At 40.6% G+C, this 27618-nt stretch overlaps 1 protein-coding gene across 3 annotated transcripts; it reads right to left on the bottom strand.

Moving 5' to 3' along the window:
• Positions 1 to 62: 62 nt before the first annotated feature.
• On the bottom strand, positions 63 to 21358 carry LOC119899329 (centrosomal protein of 95 kDa-like). Of its 3 annotated transcripts, none has more exons than XM_038713857.1 (21): positions 21142 to 21358; positions 20210 to 20338; positions 19546 to 19653; positions 19153 to 19263; positions 18069 to 18189; positions 17246 to 17364; positions 14918 to 15123; positions 13538 to 13604; positions 13200 to 13267; positions 11026 to 11153; positions 10750 to 10876; positions 10283 to 10400; positions 9855 to 10060; positions 7177 to 7272; positions 6943 to 7087; positions 2585 to 2754; positions 2352 to 2426; positions 2047 to 2199; positions 1404 to 1550; positions 1204 to 1275; positions 63 to 969 (listed from the first exon to the last, which is right to left on the bottom strand). In XM_038713857.1, exons 1-21 carry the CDS (start codon positions 21164 to 21166, stop codon positions 793 to 795), a joined length of 2568 nt encoding a protein of 855 aa, XP_038569785.1. In that variant the 5' UTR covers positions 21167 to 21358; the 3' UTR covers positions 63 to 792. The 3 variants fall into 3 exon arrangements, with proteins under 3 accessions (XP_038569785.1, XP_038569784.1, XP_038569783.1); XM_038713856.1 differs by having other exon boundaries at positions 11026 to 11222; positions 17246 to 17346; XM_038713855.1 differs by having other exon boundaries at positions 11026 to 11222; positions 21142 to 21357.
• Between the last annotated feature and the right edge of the window lie 6260 nt (positions 21359 to 27618).

Genomic DNA, 27618 nt, shown 5'->3' with positions numbered 1-27618 from the left:
CAATTACATACAGAACAGCAACCTGCAAATAACTAAACGAAAGGTGAGCAGTGCCAGCCAGCGATGAGTGACCTCACATTTATTAGATGACAGGGCATTGGTGTGATCATTAGATTCCATGGACAATACCAGTAGACAGTGTTTTAACATTCCAACCTTTGTGAATTTGTTTAAAACTACCATGTCCTAAATTCTGGCAGTTAAAAACAATCTGACCTGACAGAACAACACCAGGTTAATTAAAAATCTAATGACAAAGTAAAAAAATAAATAATCCACTGGCATGGTTAAGACATTTAAGGAAGACATCACACAAAAGGAAGTTAAAACTGTGTGACATTCATACTTATCCACTTTGCATCGGTGGTCCCTATTTGGCAAGAGGAAGAACTTTTACTAGATGTCTGCTACAATGTCAGCACACACAAGACTGCACAGTGAGTGAGCCACTTTAAAACATTCTTAGGTATCAAGTACTAAAAACCATTGAAGGAGGTGGGGACTTGGTCCAAGGTGTTATTAAATTCAGGTATAGCAGCTGAGGTGGGAGGAAGAGTTAGCTACATAACCTAATGGCTACATTTAGTCAGTGTGTTCAGTTCATTAATAGTGAATTTCCTCTTCCTGTGCAAATCTCTGTAGGAAGATGCCGAGGAGACAATACTGTTCAGCCGTCAGAATGTAGTACCCTTAGTTGTGAATGGCAGGAAGTCTTTTGCAGCATGTTCCTCTGATGTAAATCCAGCCTTAATTGAGTGGACCTTAAAATGGCCCTGTGTCACGCTTCCCCAGTCAGTGCAGATAGCTAGTGTTGTACTGGAAGGAAGCCATCTGTACCCGATTGCGCAGCCTCTGGACCTCTAGATCCTGGAAATGATCGTCCTCATCGTTCTGGATGATGATCTTCTGCAGTTCACCGATCTCACGTTCCATCCTGGAACGCAGCTCTCTCTTCATCTTCAGCAGAGCCTGGAAAAAGTCGGAAAGGTGAATATACACGTGTGCGTGTGTATATATGTATAGAGCATTAATATTTCAGGATGGAATCATGGAATATCAGTCATATAATATCTGCCAAAATAAAAAAACGCTTCAGAGCGAGCATTTGAACAGTTTGAATTTTAATAATTTTCCTGTTTGAATGAAAGTTCAACATTTTAAGTGACAGCCCTAATTCACAGCAGTGGTAAGTAAAGAGATTACCTTCTCTTGAGCTCTTTTCCGAACCTGGATGTCCTCCCGCTCTTGTGCAAGTTTTTCAGCTAGTAGTGAAAACTGAAAGAGAGAAAGCATGTTATAGCTCACTTGGAATTTGAGTAGATTGTAGAGTCCATATCACATTACAAAAACAACCCAAAATGTGTGTGACTTCCTGGTTCTTAAGTTGGGGGGGGGGGTCCTACTTGGTCTTTGTAGTAGTTCTCCATTGACTTTATCTGATCCTGGTGTCGTCGTTGATGTTCGAGACGCTGCTCTCTGGCGTAGGCTCTCTGCTCTCTCAACCGGACTTTTTGTAGCTCCAAACCCTCCTCAAACAGCTGCCGAAACGTCTGTACACACACACACACACACAACCACACTTGGGCATTATGCGTCACCCACACTACAGCCAGATAGATGTGTAATTTAATCTTTAACTTAACTCTGAATGTATTATTTAGCTCTTCATTCCTCTCCAACACCCACACAAATATTTAAGATGCCCCTGACTTTTTAGGACGGGAACCTAACTTGTGTAATCAAGTTTGGGTTTCAGAAGAGCTGAACGAGAAGACAATGTCAACAACCTCAAGTCCATGTAGTCCTTGTAATTTGTGGGAGCCATCAAAGTTGCCAAACATTTGCCGATTCCAGCTTCTAAAATGAGGTAATTTGCTTTTCACTGTTCTATATTTATTGAAAATGTCATCTGTTTGGGTTGTGAACTGAACTCTTAATCAGACAAAACAAAAATGATGAAGACAAATAAATTCTGCAGGTAATCATTAGACATGGCCCTAGTCCTAGAACTGGAGTACAAGGTTATGAATGGCCTTCACTACCCACCCTCTCCTCCTTGGTGCGTGCCCTCATAAGGCGGGCACGGTGCTGGACATGGTAGTCATTGTGGTACTTCTTGGCGCGTGCTATCTGCTGCCTCTGTTCCCTCAGTCTGTTCTGGGTCGACTTCTGCTGCTGGATGCGCTCTTTGAAGTCCCTCTGGAAGATGAGCATTTTATATTGTAACTAGCCAGCTTGATATGACAAATAACCGTATATCTGGAAATGTCTATGTGCACTTGTGTAGGTTGAATCATATGTTTACCAGATGTGAAGAGATCTTTTGAGAGTGTTTATGTATTGAGGCTTACCAGACGCCTGTTGTGGTCCTGGTCTTTACGGACGATCTCCACCAGCAGGTCATGTTTCCTCTGGGCTTCCTCCACCTGACAGACAAGCAGGTATTTTACATATTGGTCCATCAGTCCATCCACTAAATCATACATTGCAGATTTAAAAAAGGGCACAGACATCAAACTAAGGCAGCCGGTACATTTCACCGCGCTTGGCATTTGGCCGTGGCTTGTAATGGCCACAGTCCTACCTGGCTGGAGAGTTTGCTGCGACGCTGGCTATGAGAGGATGACTGGGCATGGAGTCTGTCCACCTGCTGCATCTGCTGGTCCCACATCCGACCCAGGGCTTGGGGGGAGATGTGAAGGTGGGGCAACTCCTCCAGGAGCACAGGGAGGAGCTCATTCCCCTTCACCTTCACTGGAGAGAGAGACAGAGGGGGCACAAACAAGAATGTTACTCATATAATGAGACATCACATTTCTTTTTTTGTTTGACAATAAATTTGATATTGTAACATAACAGGAATTTCTATAGTATTTCTATTGTCATGCCACCCAGCATGCAGCATATGTGCCTCATCTTTGGGGAGGCTTATTTAAAGACATCTCAGTAGTAGCTAAATACAACCGAAAGTTACAACAAAATTGTTCTGTAAAACTTGCTGTGAAATATTAAAACCTTTTCAATTGATTTCCCACAGAAATTTATTTTGACATAATCTTTGTTTCAATTTTCAGAAGTCCACATTCACTTTAATGCCAACCGTTTTCTAGCAGAGAATAACAGAAAGTTTGCATGCACATTTATAGCTGCTACCGACATTTGACTGACATTATGTATGTCACCACAATTTCCCACCCCTGCCGCAGACCAATCATTAACCCGTGGTCAAGCGTGCACACCGGTTTGCTGGTGATGTGGCTCAAATTCAGCCTGTGTGCTTCTGCCAGAGCATCAAACCAAGACCTACCAAGATACGGGTCGCGCAGGTTTCACTGACTGCCATTATACGAGAAAAATATATAAGAAAAATATATAATTAAAATATGTAAGTTGTAGCTGCTCTACAAATAGACCCTAATACAAGTATCAAGGAACGACGTGTGGCAGACTATCGTGTGATTAGCCAACATTTGGACAGAGGTGACTACTTAAACAAGGTCGGATCAAAAACACACCTGAAGCTGCTCACAGTGTCGCCACACCCGATGTGGGCGCAGAGGTAAGACGGTGCCTGTCTGATAGATTTAGGTAGCTAGTAACTTAGCTACAGTATCATGTAGTAACTGTTTGGTAAAGTCAAAGCTAACCCTACTATCTTAACACAGCTTCATCGTCCCACATCTGTTGTGCTCGATTCCGTGTAAATGTTTGCATGTGGTACAGGGGTCTTGGGGTATTAGCAAGTCATTTATAATGAAACTGGGATTTTTGGAAGGATATGGGAGCTCCAATGTTCAGATGGTGGCAGTAAATACGGCATGAAGCTGGATGTCAACCGCCACAACCCCACCGGTTTGGGAACCGGTTGGGATTTATTGTTTCTTACCGGTGCACACCTGCACAGGCTGGACAGCAGCATCCCTCAGGGGAGGTTATGTGTGCGCAGTAAACACAGATCAGAGTCCTTCATTATCACTGCAGACACACGTAATGACAGACAGTAGATAGTCCCCACTTTGCTGAAGATAAGTCTGACTATTAAATGGCGTTATTTGTATGTAAACATGGCGTATTATGAATCAGTTCGTCCGAGAGAATACGAGCACACACACTTTAACAGCTGGTGCGACACCGACCGACTGGCTGACTACAGAGGTACTGGCTAGCTAATCTTAGCTTCCTGGTTGGTGGAAGTGTGCAATGATGGCACCAAGTGTTGTTTCCTTTCCATTTTTTAAATTTAACCCGGGCTGCGGTATTCCCATAGAGGGTATTCCCTATTGCTCAAAAGGCAGAAAACCTACAACAACCAGAATGCACTGGGCCCGCCCCCTTTCCAGGCCATTCCTATTTTTTAGACTTGGCGCAGACGTCGGTTTCCATTGTACTATGTTGCTGGAGCAGGAAAAAGTCCTCTTTTTGTTAGTTTACAAAAACCTTTAAGTCGCAATGGTGTCGACTTGCATTGTTCACAAACAGCGTGCTGTAGAGAGTTATTATCGGTTGCCAGGGCAGTGAATAATCTTAAATTTGGAGAGTACAGAGCGTGGAGTGCTAGTCTTCCAAGTTTGCAGTCTTCATTTCACACCGGAAGACTATTAACACAATGTTTTGGGCCAAACAGAGCCTTACGTAACGGTAAAACCATTGAAAGAAACTGCCGTCCCGTCTTTTGGTTTGGACGAAGAGGAGCCGGTGCCTTCTTCCGCCCAACCCCCGGTGCACAACACCGTCACGTTGAGGTAGGCTGTCCTGTGTTAGTGTTTTCTTTAGACTATAGTGCTGTTCAGTGCTAGTTTCAGTGATAAAGCCTCCGCGTACACTAACTGCTTTAAGGTGACATTACAGATTTATGCACGATACATAATAGTTTTAATAACGTATTTTAGTTCCGGAGTTATGACGAGTTTTGCCTGCCTACTGAGAATTGCATGCACCTCCAAATACTGCTTTTAAACGCTATACTATTCTTTGAGGGGTCCATCCCTAAAGGAGTCCTAAAGAAAGGTGGATGCATAATTCGGCAGAACAAATTTTGTAGCCCACCTGCCGAGATTTGCATCCACCTCTCTCATAAATTACCGTTATCACCCGTGAAGTGCATGCAATTCTGGGCAGGCAGGCAGAATTCGGCACAACACCTGCCGAACTACTTTATGTGTAGTAGTGAAACAAAATGAGTGTCTGCAACCAGGTGTTTGGAGTGTGACTGTGTTGTATTGTACAGCAGCAAGACACCTGAGCAGTAATGGACAGACTGCCGGGCCAGGTCAGAAGCACAGGTGAGTCGGTGAATGATCTTCACAGTTTGTTGTTTTTTACAGGTGCATGTGGGATTAATGAATGACACTGTAGGTGCTATAAGTAGCCACCATAGTGAATTATGGTTATGTGTAAAGACTGCAGCAGTGGTGTTCATGAGGGGACCTTGTTCATGCAACACAGTCAGTAAACTGCATTTCCATTCATTGCAAACTTTAAAATCTGTTTACAGTGTCGCACAAATGTTTCCAACTAAGAATGTTTCTTGTCATACAGTAGGCCATTCACAAGTGGCAGCAATAAATAAGCATTAGTGGAAAAGAGACATTCCTTCAGAGGCCTCTAACAGACATGCCAAATGACTCAAATCTCCCACAATTGATATGTTGTGAAGTTATCAGTATCAATAGGTATTAATCAAGGTCCCAGTTTTGGTGACAAACAATGCACTTTTTTCCTGTATACTCCTCATGGAGCTTACTAGAAAACAATCTTGGTCTAGTAACTTTCTGCTGTTCCTCAGCCTTGTGAAGACACTTTGTCTGCTGATGTAGTAAAAGTTGTCCAATAGAGTCGACTATTAGAAATGATGTTAATTATGTTTTTTTGTTTTACATTTGCTTTCTTTAAAAGTTTCCTTCCAGCTTTGAACTAAAAATATCCTTTTGACTAACAATACTGATATTCATTTACAGGCATTCAAATAAATGCACCGGAGACATGCACTACACCAACCATAGAGAAGTAAGTCAGCAAATAACAAAAAGAAAATGTGATCATGTTCCCCAAATGTGCCAAAAAAACATGTAGCTTAAAATAAGACAGACAGACAGACCTGTGATACTTATTATTGTGAGGATACTAATTCAGGGCTCACTTGGTTATGGTAATGCAAGTTAAGTTTACTGCTGTTGCACCTGCAACAATATATCCATAGTAACCGCATGCTCATGTTTCTGCCACTAGCCATGCTCCATACAACCTGTTTGTCATCATCATTTCTTAGCTTTCTTTTTCTGCCCCATGACAGACCAACTCTGGAGCACATTGTTGATGAGGAGGCCATTCTGCAGCTGATGAAGAACTGCCCAATGTGCAACAGAAAGTGCCGCTGTACCAAGCACACTCGGGGCCCTTACTTCATAGTCTACCAGAGCTGTTACTTCTGCCATTATCAACGCAAGTGGGCCAGCCAGCCTGAGGCTAGAAACTTGAACATTCATACGACGCACACACCGCCTAAGAGGAAACTTCAGTCAAAGGACGACATGTCTGTAAATGCCAAGATTCAGTCATCACAACTTAAGACAAGCATTTCTGAACCATCAGTCTCTGAGTCCCACGACACATTAGAGACTTGAGGAGCCCAGTGTCAACTGTCTTATATATGATAGACTTACATGAATCTGAATTTGGGCATGGAACCCACTTTCAGATGTGCCCTTCAAGTGGACCATAATATTGCAGTTGGAGGTGTGATGATGACAAACAAATCTGTAAAGTTTTCTGTAAAGTTGTAGCTTCTGCATTTTATTAGCTACAATTAGAATTAAGCAGTAAAAGCAGCATAAATGCTTATATGTCAGCAAGTCCAAGCATGAGTGAATGCACAGCACGTTTCATACGGAAAATGACCTGCACTGAAAGGTCCATGTGGTAAATATTATAGTCTTAACCTACTTGGTGGAGCTTTCCAGGGGGCCTCCTGCCTTCTCCGTCCTGGTGTGGTTTGTGTGTTACGTTGCGACCCATGCTTTGTTCTAGCTGGAGACGGTCTGGTGGTTTGTGAAACATCCCTTAGTATGGCCTCTCTGTACTGTCGCTCCTACACACAGACACGCACACTTAACTGTTAGTAAAATGGGACAAACTGCCCAACAATCACTCATACTAGACATCATACTAAAGACTTACAGCTTCCTGAGCTTTGAGACGCGCCTTGTCTAAATCTGCCCGTTCTTTGTCTTCATATCTTTTCAACTCCTCCTCATAGGCCTTATTCTGCAGATGCTGAAAGAGAGATATTCATTTTTAATTTTATAGGTGCATGAAATGAATGATGAACAGAACCGAGAAGCTAATTAATTTAATCTAAACATAAGTTTTCAACTGAGATTTTAATTAACTGCATGACGAAAGAACAGAAATGACTAACAAACAATCAAGCAAATACACAATGTCTTGATTTTTATGATCTTTTTATGATTTTATCTTTAAAATGTGCAACCTCTGTCCAATCTGGTTGAAATAAAACTTTTAGAAAAAGACCAATTAGTTAGCAAATACTATGATATGGGTTGCCATCATTATTTCTATATATAAAAAACTCAGAATGAAACATCCCTTCTTCAGGACACTGTATTTTAAAGATTATTCTGTAAAAATCCAAATGACTTTACAGATGTTTATTATAAAGGGTGTAAACAATGTTTTTCATGCTTGTTCAGTGAACCATAAACAATCAATAAACATTCACCTATGGAACCATTGTTAAGACACTAACAGCGTACAGACGGTAGGCAATTAAAGTGACAGTTATAAAAACTAAGTGTGCTTTCACACCTGCCTCGTTTAGTTTAGTCGCACTAGAGTTCATTTTCGCCCTTGGTGCGGGGTTTGTTTGGGCAGGTAAGAATGCAGCAATCGCACTTGGGTGCGCACAAAAAGAGAACCAAACAAGCGTACCGAGACCATCTAGTTTATGATCTAGTTCGCTTTCAAACGAACTCTGGTGCGGTTCGAATGTGGTGTGAAAGCAAACGAACCAACCTCAGGATTTTATGATAGCAGAGATGTGATCTGTGCATTATTTCCAAAGCTAAACCACTAATAAATCCATTTGCTGACCGCGACATATAATTGATCTGTATAAGCCATGTATAGGCTGTGTTTATGAAAATCATTTGGTAACTTATATTTGTCAGCGCAGGTATTTCCCCTGATTAATAGGTTTAAATCTGTTAAAAAAGGAGAGCAAGTAGTACTCCGTTTATCCTGTCAGTCCATAAAACATTTGTGACAGCGGTACCACAGTATCCTATAGGCTAATAAGCCCCGAATTATTCCTGTACTACATGTCCTGTTTTTATGTTATTATTCATTTTAGGCTATGTGGTCGATCTGCGGTCCAACATTAGGCTACCATTCATGCTTATAATAAATTATTACTTTGTGAGCTCTTTGAGATACAGATCAGAAGCATTAAAGTGCTGCATAAACTTCTGTCAGTCACCGGAGTTTGATTTCCCCACGTGGGTCCTAATGATACAGGATGACAATCGCCAAAGCTGTCCAATCAACAAGCTACCTGTAAATCTGTGTAACATCATAGTTACTTTTCTTGGTTCGTTTGTAAAACTGCAGTGTGAACATGAACCGGACCAGAACTAAAATGCAACAGTGTATAACTTTTTTCACTTGGTCCAGACCAAATGAACTGAACAACAAGTGTGAAAGCACCCTAAGAACTCTCTTTACGGACTCTGAAAAACACAAGAAGATGCCCTGGGTCCCTGCTCATCTGCGTGAACGTGCCTTTAGCCCAATTCACACTACACGATTTTTAACCCGATTTGCTGAGTAAATCAGCGGTGGATCGGCGGTCGCCAGTCGTTATGTGTGAACTACTCAACGACGCATCAAAACGGCTCCCCGACACATCGCTGATGCCAGCCAGATATCTAGCATGCCAAATATCTGGAAGAGCTGGCCGACTACATCCACATCCGGACAATGAGAGCAGGCAGCTGGCAGAGCAGGCAGCTACTTTTTCACTACAAAACACTTTTTACTCACCTTCAGCTCTCTCTGTAGCTCAGACAATCCCTGCTACCTGCGTGTGCTAATCCATTCTTTCACCCAGATTCCTTGTCTTTATAATTGATATCTTTATAATAACAAACAACAGCTGTTTCGTGTGTAGTTTCACTTCATTTCCCGTTTCACATTTCACACGTGTTTTCTTGACAAAACGTGGTCTGGAGATCAGCGTCAGGTGACACAGCCACTGTCAGCTCATGTAGTGTGTGACCCCCTGTCACCAGTCATCAGTCACGTAGTGTGAACCTAGATTCTGGGGGGTATTTTATATTTGATAGCAGTAGCTGCTGATAAACCGAGGGGATGACATACAGTAAAGGGCCGCAGGTTGGAATAAAACACAGCTGTGCTGGTAAGGACAGCAATAAAGCTGGGGTAGGCAATTTATTTCAGATGCAATTTGTTATCTTAGTTAAAATGCTCTTTACATCCCGACAGCAATCAATGAATCAAATGCTCTGACACAAAAATGAACTAAATCCTGTATCTGTGGCTGCTGCAGGACTGAAATAAGCACAGCCATGAAATGATTAGATGGACTACCTGCCTGCGTGCACTCTGCCCATGCACTCAATGTGCATTGATGATACTTCAAAATCTAGCTGCAACTTGCTAGTTTCTCTACCCTAGCTTCAATGGTAAGGGCTCTTACCAGGTGAGCTAACGGGGCACCCCAGTTTTTGCATTTTTAAACTGCATTCACTTAAGGTGGTTTCTGACATGCAATAAATTTAAAGGGAAACCCGTAAAGAAAACAATGACTGTGTTAATACCTTGCTATGTTTTCTGCGAGGCCGTCTGTGGTGTAGCTCTTCTGGCCTTGAATGATCAGAAGCTGTGAGGTTGGTATCCCTCCCACCATCCAGACTCAAGGCCTCTGCCATAGCGTCTTCTAACTGTCCCTGTAGGGAGTGTCGGACCCGTGGAGGGGAGGGGGATAAGGAGCGCGTCCGGTGGGTGGATTCAGCATCAGGTGTTTCTGAAACAAATACCATTCAATACATGTATTTTCAGTATCGGCACAAACCACTATTCAAATCCGTTGTGGCGTGGTGACAGAATTCTGGAAAATGAAAATAATGGAAACAATGTGTAATGTAGTTAATGAGCTAAACACTTTATTTCTTTAAGGCTGCAGTTTGATTTTCTCTTTAAAGAAAATAAATGTGTTCACTGTGTTTTAGCCAAATTTTGTGTGTACCCGTGTGTTGTCTGGGAGTCCTGCGACACTCCATGATGCTATCACTGTGGTGGGACAGCTTGTCCTCTTCTCGGACTTCACTGGTCTCTCCACTTTCACTCAGGACTCGTTTAAGCATCTATAGAAATTACACATCACACATTGTTGTAAGCATTAAAGGGATAATACACAAATACAAAAAAATATAAGTACACGCACTACATCTTCAGAAGTCAGTACAATTAACAATGATTAAAGAGAACGTATCCAGGACTCCCTTGAAAGCAGTACTGATAACGAGGGGTTTATCCTGGTCAACTCAATTAAACTGCATTGAACTGACCATAACTTTTTTGAAAATAAAGAGCAGGTAAACGTTCTCTAATCCACCCCTGACAAAACAGACACACCTATGCAAAAGGGATAAAAATCTCTCGCTTGGATACAAAACATCCATGACAATATGTTGGGACGAAACACACACACACCTGATCAAGTTCCTCGAGTCGATGTGAGAGTTTCTCTGATATGTGATGCAGCTCCTTTTCTGCTTGCTTGTTCCTCTGTCTGCAATATGACAGAGGCTCCCCAAGACCTTCCTCCTCCAACCTGCTACTGCTCAGAAAGACACCGTGCAGAAGAGATAGGTAGACAGTCAGAAAAATTAGCATTACTACATTGTCCCTGCACAAAACAATATTTCTATAAGCCCATTATTTTCCTTATTAGCTTCCTGTGGTTCTCTGGAACTGCACCTCTCTTACCTGAGGCTCACCCTATCTCTGTGACCTATTCTTCTGCCCGGTCGTCTTCGTGTACAACTCAGATCCTCATCATCTTGCTCTTCCTCTTCTGTGTCTGGTGGAGAAGGGATCGAGGCTGCCATCTCATCCTGCAGGTTGAGGAAGAGAACATCTGGTTGGGTGCGGAATAAAACCCTCCTGGGACCCCCGTTAGTTGGCTGAGATGAGACAAAAGAGAATCAAGTTAATTCAGTCAACGTAAAGTAACACAATATAGAAAATAAATAATAATAAAAAACAAGAAAGAGGGAAAGCAACAGAAATGTGACGCAATTGTGTTTAAATGAATCTGTTCCCCCTTAATAGCTTATGTACATGACACAGGATGGGCTTGGATTGGAAAATAGAATAAACTAGAGCCTGATTCGATACATCAGCAGGGCAGCAGATATTACGTCATATAATGACCGTTTTAATTCTACTTAATTGGCCACCTTATTTTAGTTTTCAATCACTAGCCAAGGCCACTTGAATCTGGTTCAGTTTTCCCCGCACTCCCACACCTGCACCAGCTCTTCCTTCTCCCTGTACGTGTCTGCCCTCATGACTTTCTCCTTCAGCAGTATGTTTTATAAGGTCGCAGAAAGGACACAGAACTCGTCTTTTCATCCGCGATTTGTTTTTACAGCAGTAGGTACGCCTCATGTGGGGGAGGCTTCTTAACGACATAGCATATCGAAACGAAACCATCATGGTACCGAAATACATCTGCACTGGTGTGTTTGTTCACTGTCACTTTACTTGGTCCGTGCTTGTAAAATATCCTCTGTGTCCGCGTCTTGTAACATAATGGGTAACAACTCTCTCTCTGTGTTTCTCTGCAAAATGCTAAAATGGGTTGCCAGATATACCCGGGCGGGCATTAACATTCCTGGGTGGCATGCCCAAATAAAGTCTATGTGTGGGAAATGTTCTACATAAAATTATGATTTATGCACAGAAAATATGTTCAGCAAGTCACTTTTAAAAGGTGTGTAAGTGAGCCAAAGGAAAGAAAGAAAATATGTCAAAATATTGGCTTATTTTAAAGAGGTGGTATTATGCTCATTTTCAGGTTCATAATCTTATTTAGGGGTTGTACCAGAACAGGTTTACATGGTTTAATTTTCAAAAAACACCATATTTTTTGTAATACTGCACATTGCTGCAGCTCCTCTTTTCACCCTGTGTTGAAGGCTTCGTTTTAGCTATAGTGTGATACATCTTGTCTCTAAATGATATTTGTTGCGAGTTGCACATGCGCAGTTCCTAGTTAAGGACTAGTAGCCAATCAGAAGTAGAGAATGTCAGGTCAGTGAAAGGCCGGTAATAGCCAATCAGAAGCAGAGAAAGGCGGGTCAGCGAAAACCTAAACAGCTTCGATTCAGCTGTAGGCTACATGTTACCGACCAGGTTGGCAATTTGGACTGGAGCAAGAGTTTCAGAGTGGTGAGTTATTAATCTGTAACAAAAGTATCTTTCATCCATAAAGTTAACTGAGCTCTGTCTCTACATCACAGTAACAACTTTCTGTCCATTGACTGCCTGGAGGGTAGCTAGTTTTTGGAAGGGAGAGGAGGGGTGTGCTGCAGCTCAGTGTTTTTCCACTGGTGTTTTTGAGGGCGTGTTGGAGTAGTCGCTTGGCGAGCGTTATGACACGTATTTTCATTGTGACGTCACAAGAAAGGGAAGTAAAGGCTTTTATGGTTTCCCAAAGAGTGGAGCAATTCTTCATCACAGTTATGGCTTTGAATCAACCTAGTGGAGCTACAAACGAGCTGTTTTCAGGCAGTTCAGAGCAGTGTTTTCTGTGGGAGATGGGTACTCCCTTTGGGGTGGACTTTGGGCTTTGCAAACCTAGTACATGCACAAAAAAGATGTATAACTCAATAAAGGAGAGGGAAAAAGCCAAAAAGCATAATAACTCTTTAATATGAATTTCATCAGATTGCACTTAACCGTTATTGTATATGTCAGTTTATTATCTTGTGTCCATCCTTTTTAAACACCAGTGTAACACCCACAGTTCCAACCCTGACCTACAGCTGAGTGGTTTACAAAGCATGATCAATGAACAATACAAGATCCAAATGTGTCTGCATGGGTCAGAGGTTGCTGTAAAATGAGGAACAAGTGAAGGCTTGTTGCTCTCTTACCTCTAGTGCCTCCCCCTCCACTTCTGTCCTGGCTCTTTGCTGACTGGACAAAGACTTCTCACTCGCAGCTGGAAATTGAGCAAAACATGACATTGAGAAGTAAGTTACACTTCGTTTCACTTGTTAACTGTGACACGAGCATTACAGATAAACAATGCAATTTGCTAGTGGCCTGTAGATCCAATGACAACACCATTCAGTCACAACTGTCAATTCCATCAAGTGCTAGCAGGCTTGTTAAATCCCATGATTTGTGATGCAGAGTTAAATAAATTAATCTGTGAAACCGGTTGACATTTTGTTCTGGATAAGAATGAAGGTATATTTGTTACACTCACCAGGAGACTGGAAAAGGGGAGGAGACTGTTGTCCATTGGTAACAACTGTATCAGCTAATGGTCTAGTCTGTGTGAGAAGAGAAAAAGAGCAAGAAATAAATGACTGAAGTTGAGCTGAGGTCATTAACATTTACTACCGAGGGACACAGTTTAGTACTGAACATAATCTGCTGCTCGTATTGTCCATTTTCTAAAATCGTCCATGAGAGAAACGGTAGACCAGCAGAGAGCAGACAATATTTTCAGAGCATACTAACACAGGTGCTGGGTCAAGTCACTTCAAATAAAGAAGAGGAAAATCTTCTGTAGGTTTGAGTTTGGTGAGTGTTGTTGTGTACTCTTGTTGTGTAGTTGTAGAAGCAGGCCATAGGCTCCTGTGCATGTCAGGACCTGCTATTTAGTAAGTGTGCTGAGGTGTCCGTCAGTCAGACGGCACTTCCTGTGTTTAGTAATTTCCTCTGTCTGGGTTTGAAACTGGTTTCCTTAACATGACAGATTCTCTGACTTTACACAAAATGTCTTGAATAAGGTATTGCTTTCTTTGATTCTACCAACAGGCTTTTAATTGTTAGTGCACTGTTAAAAACCAGAACTTGGTTAAGACTTAAAAAGGCAGATTCAGTACACAAACTTGGGAACACCTACTTTTAGCATTTTACAAGAAAAATAATAAAACAATAATAATAAGAAAAATAATATCTACCACTTAATTCTGATAATTTTGTTTGGCTTTACATAAATGCATCAGCAGATACTCTAGTTTATCACGTACATTTAAGCAAGAATGTTCAGAAAACTATTAGTGGTTTAATGTGCTGTATGTCAACTACCATTAAGTTTATTCAAGTTCACCTGCCTAAATTATCAGCAGACTGCTGCTAAACGGTCAACGCCTTTGGTTCAGATCAGGGGTTGGTTTAGGTACATAAAATGTGAGAATGTGGTTGGCCATGGTTGTAGGCCAGTACAGGAGCTGAGAATGTGTTTCTTCCAGTGGACAGAAGACATTCAAAAACACAATCACTTGAAACGACCCTTCAAAAGGTTATTACGCAATATTGTTAGTACAGTATTCAAGTAAGGAAGCATCAAAAGTAAAATGCATGAGTTCATTACCAACGTGACTCACTACTTGGTCATTTTGAAAGAGTCAAGCTTATGCTTATCCTTCCTACATTGTCCTGGAATCACTAAAATAGGAAGTGTGCATTAGTGTGTGTGAGAAATAGAGAGACGGTCTTGCATTGCTGGCTCTACAGTAATTCATCTCATTACTCCTAGAACCTTTAGGAGATAACAAAGTTTGCATGTCCATTCAAATTGCATGCAAATAACAGGTAAATTGTAAAACAAATGAACCACATCATGCTGTATGGCTACCTCTGTAGTGACAGGAGCGGCTTCATCCTTTTCGTGCCCCAGACTGAGGCCTTCAGCTATGGGGGACTGGGTGGGTGAGTGTGTGTCTATGTTGGGTCTGTGGTGGGTGTTACTCTGTTTGGGTGGCTGCAGAGCGATGGCTGAGTGCAGCGACTCAGTGAGTGGAGCGTCCTGGGTGTCCAGAGGACCAGAGGTGGTGCCTGCGTCTGAGGTTTGGGAAAGGGACAGCAAGTTGTGGCAGATTAATCAAAAGATTTATTGAAAGAGTTATTAAAAAGATTTAATAATCCAATACAATAAACGAATAAAACATATGATACCTGGAGGCACATATTGGGAAAGAGCAGACACATACAGTGAGGAAAATAAGTATTTGAACACCCTGCTATTTTGCAAGTTCTCCCACTTAGAAATCATGGAGGGGTCTGAAATTGTCATCGTAGGTACATGTCCACTGTGAGAGACATAATCTAAAAAATAAAATCCAGAAATCACAATGTATGATTTTTTAACTGTTTATTTGTATGATACAGCTGCAAATAAGTATTTGAACACCTGTCTATCAGCTAGAATTCTGACTCTCAAAGACCTGTTAGTCTGCCTTCAAAAGAAAGAAAGAGAAAAATCAATGTTAATATTTGCTATTTTACAGAAGCCTTTGTTTGCTATTACAGAGGTCAAACGTTTCCTGTAGTTTTTCACCAGGTTTGCACACACTGCAGGAGGGATTTTGGCCCACTCCTCCACACAGATCTTCTCTAGATCAGTCAGGTTTCTGGGCTGTCGCTGAGAAACACGGAGTTTGAGCTCCCTCCAAAGATTCTCTATTGGGTTTAGGTCTGGAGACTGGCTAGGCCACGCCAGAACCTTGATATGCTTCTTACAGAGCCACTCCTTGGTTATCCTGGCTGTGTGCTTCGGGTCATTGTCATGTTGGAAGACCCGGCCTCGACCCATTTTCAATGCTCTAACTGAGGGAAGGAGGTTGTTCCCCAAAATCTCGCAATACATGGCCCCGGTCATCCTCTCCTTAATACAGTGCAGTCGCCCTGTCCCATGTGCAGAAAAACACCCCCAAAGCATGATGCTACCACCCCCATGCTTCACAGTAGGGATGGTGTTCTTGGGATGGTACTCATCATTCTTCTTCCTCTAAACACGGTTAGTGGAATTATGACCAAAAAGTTCTATTTTGGTCTCATCTGACCACATGACTTTCTCCCATGACTCCTCTGGATCATCCAAATGGTCATTGGCAAACTGAAGACGGGCCTTGACATGTGCTGGTTTAAGCAGGGGAACCTTCCGTGCCATGCGTGATTTCAAACCATGACGTCTTAGTGTATTACCAACAGTAACCTTGGAAACGGTGGTCCCAGCTCTTTTCAGGTCATTGACCAGCTCCTCCCGTGTAGTTCTGGGCTGATTTCTCACCTTTCTTAGGATCATTGAGACCCCACGAGGTGAGATCTTGCATGGAGTCATGTTTAGCTTCTTCCATTTTCTAATGATTGCTCCTTGTGGACCTTTTTTCACCAAGCTGCTTGGCAATTTCCCCGTAGCCCTTTCCAGCCTTGTGGAGGTGTAGAAATTTGTCTCTAGTGTCTTTGGACAGCTCTTTGGTCTTGGCCATGTTAGTAGTTGGATTCTTACTGATTGTATGGGGTGGACAGGTGTCTTTATGCAGCTAACAACCTCAAACAGGTGCATCTAATTTAGGATAATAAATGGAGTGGAGGTGGACATTTTGAAGGCAGACTAACAGGTCTTTGAGAGTCAGAATTCTAGCTGATAGACAGGTGTTCAAATACTTATTTGCAGCTGTATCATACAAATAAATAGTTAAAAAATCATACATTGTGATTTCTGGATTTTAGATTATGTCTTACACAGTGGACATGCACCTACGATGACAATTTCAGACCCCTCCATGATTTCTAAGTGGGAGAACTTGTAAAATAGCAGGGTGTTCAAATACTTATTTTCCTCACTGTAACTATAATTCTTTTGGTTTATGTAGACAATGTTATGGCTTGTCTAACAAACTGAGTGATGATGCTAAATTGGCTCCGACTATCTGGTTTGCAGCAAAGCCACACGACAGGTTAGGTTACTACTGTATACTGTGACAACTAGACCAACAACTTTAAATCAATGCATAAAACAACTTCTCTCCGCTACGAGAACCTCTCAATCTTAACACTCTAGCCACAAAACATCTGGAAAACGAGAGTGGAATAAACAGTGATATGGCTGACTGTGCACACATTAAGACAACAAGGCATTTTGCCCAAACACAGAAATGTCACTGGGACAAGTAAAGTTTACCTTCTGGTTTGGCTGTAAATGTGCGCGCGGAGACTCCCAGCCCAATGACCTCACTAGTTGATCCCATCTCCTCAGCGTTCCAGGAAGGGAGGGAATGTTTACTGGAATGGACAGGAGACCTGAACGATGAGACATAATATTACTTACCATAGGTACTATATCTTAAAATGATAGATGTTTAATTTGATATACTTGCTCTGAATTCCTCAAACCACAACCAATTCAAGCAGTGGGATTGACTGAATTTAAAAAGTCAATGAGTACAGAGCACCAAAGGTATGTTAAAATTAGTTTTCCAGATCTACACCTTGGCTAAAATCATAGCAGTGTTACTGTTAAAATCCATGCAGTCTTCCTCGTATGTAGACATAGCATATTGTTGAAATCATCCCAGCAGGAGCATTGACTCATTTACTACTTAACAGCTGCATTGCGCTAAACAGACATGAGTGGTTCTTCTTTTACTTACAGCAGCACCACCACACAAAAGTTATTTACATATTTCAACTGCTTTATGTGCCTCCAAAATATTTATATTGACAGATAGTTTTATAAATCACCTAAGAGTAGGATTTATTTACTACACATGCAGTGCCACAACCTGCACCCAAATAAATACAAAACAAATGTAAAAGGCAATTGGGAAACACACTGAGATGCAGGGATGTCCCAGTTTGACAGCTACCCACTAACCTCTTAATGTTTACACTACTGCTAGGAAGTTGGCCTGTTGTGTCAACAGGATTTATAACTCGGATCTGCACTAAAGTTGAAGCACGTGTTCTTTGAGAGTATGTGCAGTGCACCTAGGAGAAGCTCTTACTCTCCACTGGAAGACGAATATGCTCCTTCCTGTTTAGTCTCCTTGTGCTCTGTGGCATTGCAACTTGTTGGCTCCTTTGTTTCACCAGGCACATCCTCATGAAGACTGTCATTCAGTTCCTCTGAAAAAAAGAAAAGAAAAAAAGAGACATTAATGATACAAAATGACAGAGAGGAAGAGAGACAACTTTAAAAAACTATTAAAAAACAGAACCAAAAACAAACAGAAAGCATTACCAGGGAATTATAAAGAGGAACAAAAACATATGACCTTTAATTCAACAAACTGACACAATGTCAGTAATACGCTGCTGTAAATTCACTAAAATAAACCTGAAATACTAATATCTAAAAAAAAGTCTGATAGACAACTGAAGCCATCTTATAGTTTTTAGCACAAAGGTAACCTCAGCCAAATACAGCAATTACTAGATTCTAACTAAACTAAGCAGGAGCACAACTTGTCACTGTTAGACATTGAAGATAGACACCATACTGTCCCATTGTCTCCACAGCTCAGATCAGTCAGATTTCAGCCCCAAACAACTCAAACATTCTGCATTCACTTCACAGAAAACAGACCACTGTTAACTTATACTATCAATGTCAATTTCAGTATTCCACATCCAGGACGTTTAATTAGGCCTTTTATAAACTCACATAATTTGTGCAGACACAGTCATTGCTGTTTGGCAGTGGTCTGAGGGACGGCCCACTCACACAAAGGCATGCTCAGTTCTACCAAATGAAGAGGGCTGCCTGTTCCCTATAAAGTCCTGCACTAGCTGATCTTAGACTGGGATTTAGGACACATTAAATTTATGCTGTGCTCACTGTGTCTTGAACATATGTCTTGGTCAGTAAAAGGAGAAATAGCACTTTCAGGCAAACTGAGAACACCAGATGCTAAAGGCTGCCATGGAAAGTTCTGATACATTGTGAAGCCTTAAAATATATGATTAAAAATGATACGGTCCTAGCAATTTTGTGTGTAAATGCCTTTGTTAAAAATAAAAATGCTTATTATCTGCCATTGTTAACACGTATTATCTGGGAAGGGAAAAGTGACAAATGAATCTCCCTACCACTGTTCTGTGATTCTTCGCTTATCTCCTCCTTGAGATATTCCAGGAGGCCATCAAAGATTTCCAAGAGGTTCTTGATAGACTCCTTGTCTCCTCTGACAACATTTTCTCCTGAGAACACACAGCCATGGTCAGCATTATACTCAGTACTCATCAGTTTTATTGCTGAAGAAAAAAAAAGTATTGTATTTTCCTTCTGTTTCTGCTTACCCCTCAGGTAATAAAGAACTTGGGTCATGCAGCTTAAAATAAAGTGACTAGAGGCTGAAATTTTCTACGATCTCAAGCCAATCCAAGTGAAAGTTATGCATGTATGTAGTTATCATAGTTGCTCTTCTCTTGTACAAAGACAAGACTTAATATTGTTGTTAAGAGTGAAAACATTTATTATACCTGTAATGTGCGAGAGACTGATCTGAAGGTAGTCCAGGGACAATGAATCAATCACAGACTGAACATTATGGATGTCCTCCTCTTGACTGCATGGCACTGCAATGTAATCTTAACACACACATGCACACACACGCCAATGTAAAAAACCAAAGAAACAGTGAAATGCAGACAGCAATTCCAAACTTACAGAAATATGCTTTCACACGCTTCCTGGAACATTTTGGTCTTTCACTTTAGCTCTTTCCTGTACTTAACAATGCAGGAAAGAGCTCAGCGACATTAACAGTCTCATGGTGTAATGTTCCGATGTTGTTAGGAAGCATTCCTGACATACTAAGCAAACTCAGGAGATCACGCTCTAAACTAAAACCTCATCATCATCATCATCATCATCTAATCTGCTGAGTAATTATGTTCAGCTATATGAATCAATAAATTGCATGATCTATAAATGTCAGGTAATGAAAAATGAATTTTAATATCTTAAGATATTCAGTTTTCACACAAGACAAAGAAAAACATCAAATCATCACATGTGAGAAGCTGAAACCAGAAAATGACTATGATCTGCGATTAGCTGCATACTATTTTTTTCTATTGATCAACTAATTAACTGATCAACCAACCGTGGTAGACAGTTGGTAGATCTGCAGCTTGCTCTTACCTGGAACTTTCTCTCCCAAGATGTTCTCATACAGAGCAATGAAAACATTTGCATCACAGTCCGTCAGTCTCCTCAGCCTCAGGTTTATGTGACACTTGCTGAGTAGGTCATTTGCCACATCTACCCAATCTGTAGTAAACAACAGCAACAGTCTTGTTTATGCCCGACAGTGAAGTCCTTAAGTGGGAATTTGAATGTAATATTTAATATAGTATTTAGTTTATGTGGATTACTTCCTTAAAAAATTAATAATAATAATAAGACATGAACTGAATTTATTATTAAAAGGATAGCCTCTTGAGATGCATCATCTCATTTTCAAGAGGGTCCACATCAGTGCACCATGTTATAAATGTATATTTTTACATCCAGAAAACTCATTTTAGTGACATTCACCGGTCATTTATTTACAAACCAGTGCCTCCTCTAGGGGTGAAATTGTCATTTCAATCATTAATGCCGCGGCAAACTTCAGCTTGAGAGCGCGGAGTATTTTCTCCCTGTCGCTACTTACTACACTAGATACCGTTGAAGACGACCCGGTTAGAAAGACATATATTAGAGTTTTAAACAAATATTATCGGTGGCCATGGATTGGTCATAACAAAACAACAAGCAAACTAGTGTCTAAAGTTACCTGCCATCTGTAAGTCACCTCTAAAGTGTTTCACCACAACTTTACCGGTTGAGTTAACTAAAAAGTAGCTAGCTAACGTTGCTAATTCGGTGTTTGCTAACGGGGACATTGTCAGATAACGTCAAACTCTGAGCTCTAACCCTTAAATTAACCTCTAAAACGTTGTTAAGACGCGTACATGTGGTGACAGGCTCGGTGACAGCAGGAAAGCAAAAATAACCGGACAGCTAACGTTAGCTGTAACGTTACGTTAGTGTTACGTGTCGTTAGCCTTCTCCGGACTCGGCTGCCTCACCTCTGTCTCCCTCCTGGGTTCCCATGAAACAGCTGGAGCTCAAAATCCACTGGCTCGCTGAAAAAGAGTCTCGTATAACCCCGAGCCCCAACTCTAGCCTAAACAGTTGGGTCCGTTTTGGTTTTGTTGTGGGTTTCAGTAACAGGGAGAAGGGGAACTATGGGTGCTCATTTAAAAGTGAAGTCTTGTTTGATTGGGTGAGCCGCTCGGTCTTTGTTTCCGGAGGTTCCCTTTGATGATTGATCCGTGGTGCGTACCGCCCTCTGCTGGTTACTGTGTATAAGGGCCCATGTCAACCAAAGCGTTTTTTCTGAAGCCAGCGTCTTTTTTCAGTTCATTCCAATGGGAGCGTCGCGTTTTTACTAGCTGGTAAAAACGCCAGGAGCGTGACGAGGCGCTGACCGTCCTTTCCGCGCTGGTCGCTGAGCGCTGAGCGTTTTTTTCCGGTCGCCGAGAGTTGAAAAATGTTCAACTTTGGGAAAAACGCTGCGCTCGTCACTGTCACTTTTTACCCAGCCGTCCAATCACAGTGCAGGAGGGGCGGGACAAACATCGCACCGAGCAAATCCGATCTTGAACGAAGCGATGCCGAGGTGTTTCCTCGCCCGCAAAATCTCATGAATCCACGTACGGACCAAGGGGGTAAGCTACAGTTCTTTTTTTTTATTGAGGTGAAAATTTACAGTATCTGGCATAATCAGAGATCACCAAATATCTGTGCTAACAGGAAACGGAGCACAACGCTTTAGGAAGAAGAAAATAAATTAAAAGAGAAGAAAATATGTAATAGTAGTAGTATTACATAATAGTACAAATAAAATACAATTAAAAAAAAACAGGATAAAGAAACAGAAGTAAAACAGTTATGGGGCTTCAGATAATTTTTATGCATCAATAAAATCAAGAAGTTTTTCTTCTTCATGAACAACAGGGACTTGTAGTATAATGCAAATTCTTTCTTGAAGACAGTAAAAGCTGTGTTTTCAAACATTTACATTTGTGGATGAAAAATTTACCTGAGATAAGTGTTTAAAAGCAGTCATAGTTTTTGTTCTTCATTATAATTCCAAATGTGATGTTATCTCTAGTGAAATTGGAGAGAGACTGGAGATAAGGTTCCAGCCAATCACACATGTCACACCAGAATGTGTTACTGTAAGGACAGAAGAAAAACAAATGATCCGTGGTCTCTATGTCCTCATCACAGAATATACAGTTAGTTGGATCAATGTTAAATCTATGTGAGAGGAGATCTCTTGAAGGATATATGTCATTAAATACTTTGAAGTGAAGCTCTTTAGCTTTTGGTGATAAAGGTAACTTTAAGAAATCTGTGCGTAGTTTCTTCACAGAAGAATGATTGAAAATAAGAGAGGCAGCATTTCGGCTGTGTTATATTGGGTATAAAGTCAGAGTGAAGAGATCACGGAACACTTTGTTTTGCAAAGTCTTACTACAGAACTGGTGACCAGCAATCATCAATGAAGGAAGAAGAGGGGGGTTGAACATATGAGGTAGTTCATTTTTTGCCATCAAAAGGAAGGCAGATGGGATGCTTTGGATAACCATATCATAATGTTTACGATTGCACTGAAAATTAAGTTTTGTACCAAAATCTTCAAAGGATAAAACATTTCCATAGTTGTCCAGTAAATGTGTGACAGACCAAATATTGTTTTCCATCCATTCGTTGAGATACAGGGACTTATTTCTAAAGAGAATGAATCTGCAGTTCCAGATGGGTATGTTATGAGGAGTAAAATTGTGTTTGTACAGGAAATTCCAATATAACAGAACTTGTGAATGAAACGCAGACAGTTTTATAGAAAGTTTTGGAACATCAAAATCACAGCGTAAAAGTAAATCAGTACCTCCAATTTTTTTAAACAATTCCCTGGACACACAATACCAGAAGCTTCCACTGTTTGCTAGAAGGCATCTTAACCATTTAATCTTTAAGGTTCCATTTATACAATCAAAGTCTATGGCTTGTAGCCCACCACCTTCATAGTCTTTCACTATAGTCGCTTTTTTCTTTTCCAAAGTTTAATGTATTGATGGTTTTGACAGCTTTGCTGGGGATGGACAGAGAGTAGGCTGGGTAAATACAGCTTGAAAGGCTTTCCATTTTGGTAATATAAATGCGACCAAACAGAGAAAGATCTCTACTTAACCATCTGTCTAATCTTGCTTTACATTCATCCAATTTGTTCCATACATTTAATGATTCACCTAACTTAATATCTTTGGTTATATGTATGCCCAAGTATTTCACTGCAGTTTTAATAGGGATACTATATGCTGTCTCAAGGTGGCAGTCATGTATAGATAACAGCTCACACTTTTTCAGGTTCAGTTGTAACCCGGATGCCTTTGAGAATGAGTCTATAGTTTCAGTAGCCTTTGGGACCTGCTCAACATTTTTAAGAAACAGAGTGGTGTCGTCAGCCAGTTGACTTATAACAATTTAACTGTTCAATATCTGAATTTTTGATGAGGATTGACAACATTTCAGCTGCAGTTATGAAGAGTGAGGGTGAGATGGGGCAGCCTTGTTTTATACCTCTGTTGATATTGAAGCGAGGCGTAGTGCCACCTGGGAGAGATACTGAGCTGTTGGTGTCATTATAAAAACATTTTATAGTGTTTCTAAATTTTTCCCCAAAACCACAGAGTTCCAGAGCCTTAAAAATAAAGGGGTGTTCTGCCGTGTCAAACGCCTTATAAAAATCCCAAAAGAGAATAAAGCCATCGTCCTTCCTATACGCTCATTATATTCAAGTAAATCAAGGACAAGGCGAACATTATTGTGTATTGATCTACCTCTCATAAATCCTGATTGAGTGTCACTTATTATTTGAGGAAGATCCTTTTTAAAACGATTTGAAAATATGTGTGTTAGTAATTTATAATCATTGTTTAATAGTGTAATCGGTCTCCAATTGTCCAAGAATTTGGGATCTTTGTTTGGTTTTGGAATTAGAACAATTACACCTTGCCTCAACGTCTGTGGAAGTGAGCGGTTGTTTAAAGCTGAAGTGTTTCAAATAAAAGTACTTTGATATGCTCCCAGAAATGTTTATAAAAGTTGGCTGTGAGGCCATCTGGGCCAGGGGAGCGGTCCGAAGTCAAACACTGCAATGCCTTTTCAAGCTCATTATACGTGATCTCTGACTCACATGTGATTTGGAAGTCCTCATTTATTTGGGGAATAAAACCTCTGATTTTATTAAAGAAGGCCTCTGTTGCATCAGCTGAGAATCTAGAAGAATATAATTTGCTGTAAAAGGAATAAACTTCTTTGGTTATAGTTTTAGGATCAGAGCATTCATTTTCATTAATGACCAGTGTTTCTATGTTATTTCTTTCCTGGCGGGTTTTCTCTAATAAACAGAAATAAGAAGAGTTTCACTCTCCTTCTTCGATCCACTTTGCTCTGGATCTGATGAAGGCTCCATTTGCTTTTCTTGTATATATATTATCTAATTTGGTTTGTAGTGTAAGTAGTTTCCTTTTGTCAGTATCCGTAAGGGTGGGTTTATTACAGCAGAGACTTATCTCCCTTGCCAAATTGGTCTCTTCTAAAAGGGCAGATTGTTGCAATTGTTTACTGAAAGAGATTGAAAAATTATATATAAAAACTTTAAACATAAGCTGATAAAGTTTTAATTGCCTTTTGCTTTAGAGATCCCAGAATTGATGAGATGTAATGTTTGAACTCATTTGAAAAGGCCACAAAGGTTTCTTATCTGTGAATTTAAATTTCAGTGAATCTAAAACAACTATTCGACGATCAGTGACGCTGCGTTGGTGTATGGCAGGTGAGCCTCGTAGGTGGGCTGATTAATCAATGACGATCCGAGTCAGTCAGACACACTGAGCCATGAAACTTTATGTTGGCGCAGCTATGCAGCTACCAGAACTATGGTGTTTCTGCCGTTGCTGTACGTAATTAAACCAGGGTTATGCTGCGCAATCATGCGCAGTAGACACTGGTGCCAACAGGAAGTAACCCTGTAGTTGTATTTTATTGGTCCAAAACTGGCTTCACTGCTCTCCATTCAAATCAGCAGGGTGGCTTCGTCCAGTATTATGCTGTCTATGGTACGGACAGTCTGTGCTCTCATGTTTCAGCCTTCTCTTCATGCAGAGCAAGGGCCAGAGAAAGTAGGCCTACATACTTTGTGGTGACATTTTTACATTCACTAAAATTAAGCAGGCTACCCTACTTGCAACACATCGCCTCCACGGAAATTATGTATCATAGCAACCACATTGTCTCGAAACCCCCCCACTGCGCCTCCAAAACGCACCCTAGCGCTCCCCGCGAGGCGTTTTCAGAACAGCAGGTGGCGTTTTCAGCTGGGAAAAAACGCTTTGGTGGACACAGGTCAATCAGTGAATACTTTCAAGAGAAATCTTAAAACATCTTTTTAGCTTCACATTTCCCTAACCATCTTTTTAGCTTGATTTGTCTTATGACTCTTTTATACTCGCATGCATAGCAACTACCTACTGTTTATTGTGTCCTTTTCCCCTGTACCCTTCTTTCCTAATGATTTTATTGCTTGTGATTTTAGTCTTTTGTTTGATTTGTTTTATATGTACATAGCTAATATAATGTGTATTTTTTCATTTCACTTCTGTGGATTCTCTCTTTGCTGTTAAGGACCTTACACTGCATTTAAGTACGAAATGTGCTATATAAATACAGTTTGACTGAATGATTCATCTCATACACTGAATCTTTCACAGGTGAAGCAATGTTGTGTTTATCTGTATTCAGATTTTATTGTAATATAAGATAATAAAGCTGACAAATTAAACTTTGAGGAAAGTAGAAACGGGTGTGCACTGTAGGCTAAACTGAATTTATACTTCAATGTCAACCTTTTAGGATGTGTTCATTTATTTTTCACAATAGCCCAGTGGAAATTTGTACTTCACCTCCACATTGTCTTCTATATTAGTTTTCCTTTGATTTGTTATGTTTATGTATCAACTACAATAGTAAGGAATTAAAATGTATTTATGCAACATGCACACCAACAGGCTGACTAGCTCTCTGATGACAGATCTGGTTAACTATCCAAACATTCAACAAACAAAGAACATTCTCCCATCAGCACTATATTCAACTAGTAACAACAAGTGATGCATCCAGTTTGTTATGTGTGTGTTATACACAAGATGTGTACATACCCTGTATGTCCCCCGCTCACTCGTTCACTCACTCACTCGCCCACTCGCCCACTGGCTGAAATAAAAAACCCACAAGATGCATTTAAATCCGCCTTGAGAGATACAGTACAGATACAGCTGTAATAGTGTGAATAGTTTCCCAACAGCAGATGTGAAGACTGAAAGGTCATGCCTATCGCTCTACATACAGGATATCTAATTAAAGACAGAACCTTAGGTAACTTTCACAGTTATCAGATATGAATCTGTGTTAGTGGTTTTCTGTTGGCATCAACAAAAAGTGCACTATCTGAGGATATCAGAGGAGATGTACTGTATGTCTGTATAGAGGTCATGACACATTAGCATTATACAGTCAGGGCGATGAACATGATAGATACTTTAATGTTGGAACTCTCTATCATCAGAGACATATGAAGCTGTTGATTAGACGAGGGCACATAGTCATGAATAATTGACAATGTTTTGTCATGATTTTGTCATGTTGTTACAGAAGTGGACTCCAGAGCTCCTGCAGTGTGTCTAGGATTGCTGTCTGTTCTGTTAGGTACTGGCATTATAACTTAGACAAACAAGCCTGTGAGTTCTGTTTTTTTTTCTGTTCAGAGAACTTTCGTTTCTCTATTTTCTTCGATGTTCTGTCTCTATCTCTGTTTTTTTTATTTTATTTGTAAACAACAAAGGAACTCAATGGCATCGCTCACTGAAAAAACTCCAGCCAGTGTCTTTAAAAAGCCAAGCATACAGAGAGAAATGATTACAGATCGACCTTAACAAAGAGTTTTAAACTCAAACTCAAGCACCTGGTTAGGAATCTGATACTAACAGGCCAAAAACAAGAACCTCTGACAGCATAAATGGCAAATTATGAAAGTTAATATGTGGGATGTATCACTTACTGTGGTGTTTCAGCTGCACATATGACTATTATTTAGTGATGATGACCCTACATAAGCCAACTATGAGGTTTCCAGTTTTAAACAGACTGCTCTGCTTTACTGATTATGAAACAAAGTAGTATCATTATTATTATAAAGTATTATTCATTGTATCAATGAACTGTGAAATTGAGCCTTTTCATGCTGAATTACATTTACTATTTTGGAATGAACAGTCATAAAAACAAACACATTTCAAATCCCGAGGCAAATATTCATAATTCTTTGTGGCATACTTTCAACAAGGTGTTGGAAACATTCCTCAGAGACTTTGGTCCATATTAACATGATTGCATCATGCAGTAGCTGCAGATTTGTCAGCTGCACATCCATGATA

Source organism: Micropterus salmoides, unplaced genomic scaffold, assembly GCF_014851395.1.
Source record: "Micropterus salmoides isolate LMB-PRFRI ecotype aquatic unplaced genomic scaffold, ASM1485139v1 Ms_hic_scaffold_12, whole genome shotgun sequence".
Lineage (NCBI taxonomy): Eukaryota > Metazoa > Chordata > Actinopteri > Centrarchiformes > Centrarchidae > Micropterus > Micropterus salmoides.
Note: the sequence above shows the minus strand (reverse complement) of the source record. Positions and strands in the feature narration are given on the sequence as shown.

What these genes read in the sequence shown, in the direction of transcription:
- LOC119899329 (XM_038713855.1), bottom strand. Translation starts at nt 21,166, where the DNA reads ATGGGAACCCAGGAGGGAGACAGAG. An exon ending in CAGTCTCTCGCACATTACAG is followed by an intron (nt 19,264 to 19,545) that starts GTATAATAAATG and finishes GTGTGTTCTCAG; the next exon opens with GAGAAAATGTTGTCAGAGGA. An exon ending in AGAGATAGGGTGAGCCTCAG is followed by an intron (nt 10,877 to 11,025) that starts GTAAGAGAGGTG and finishes CTTTCTGAGCAG; the next exon opens with TAGCAGGTTGGAGGAGGAAG.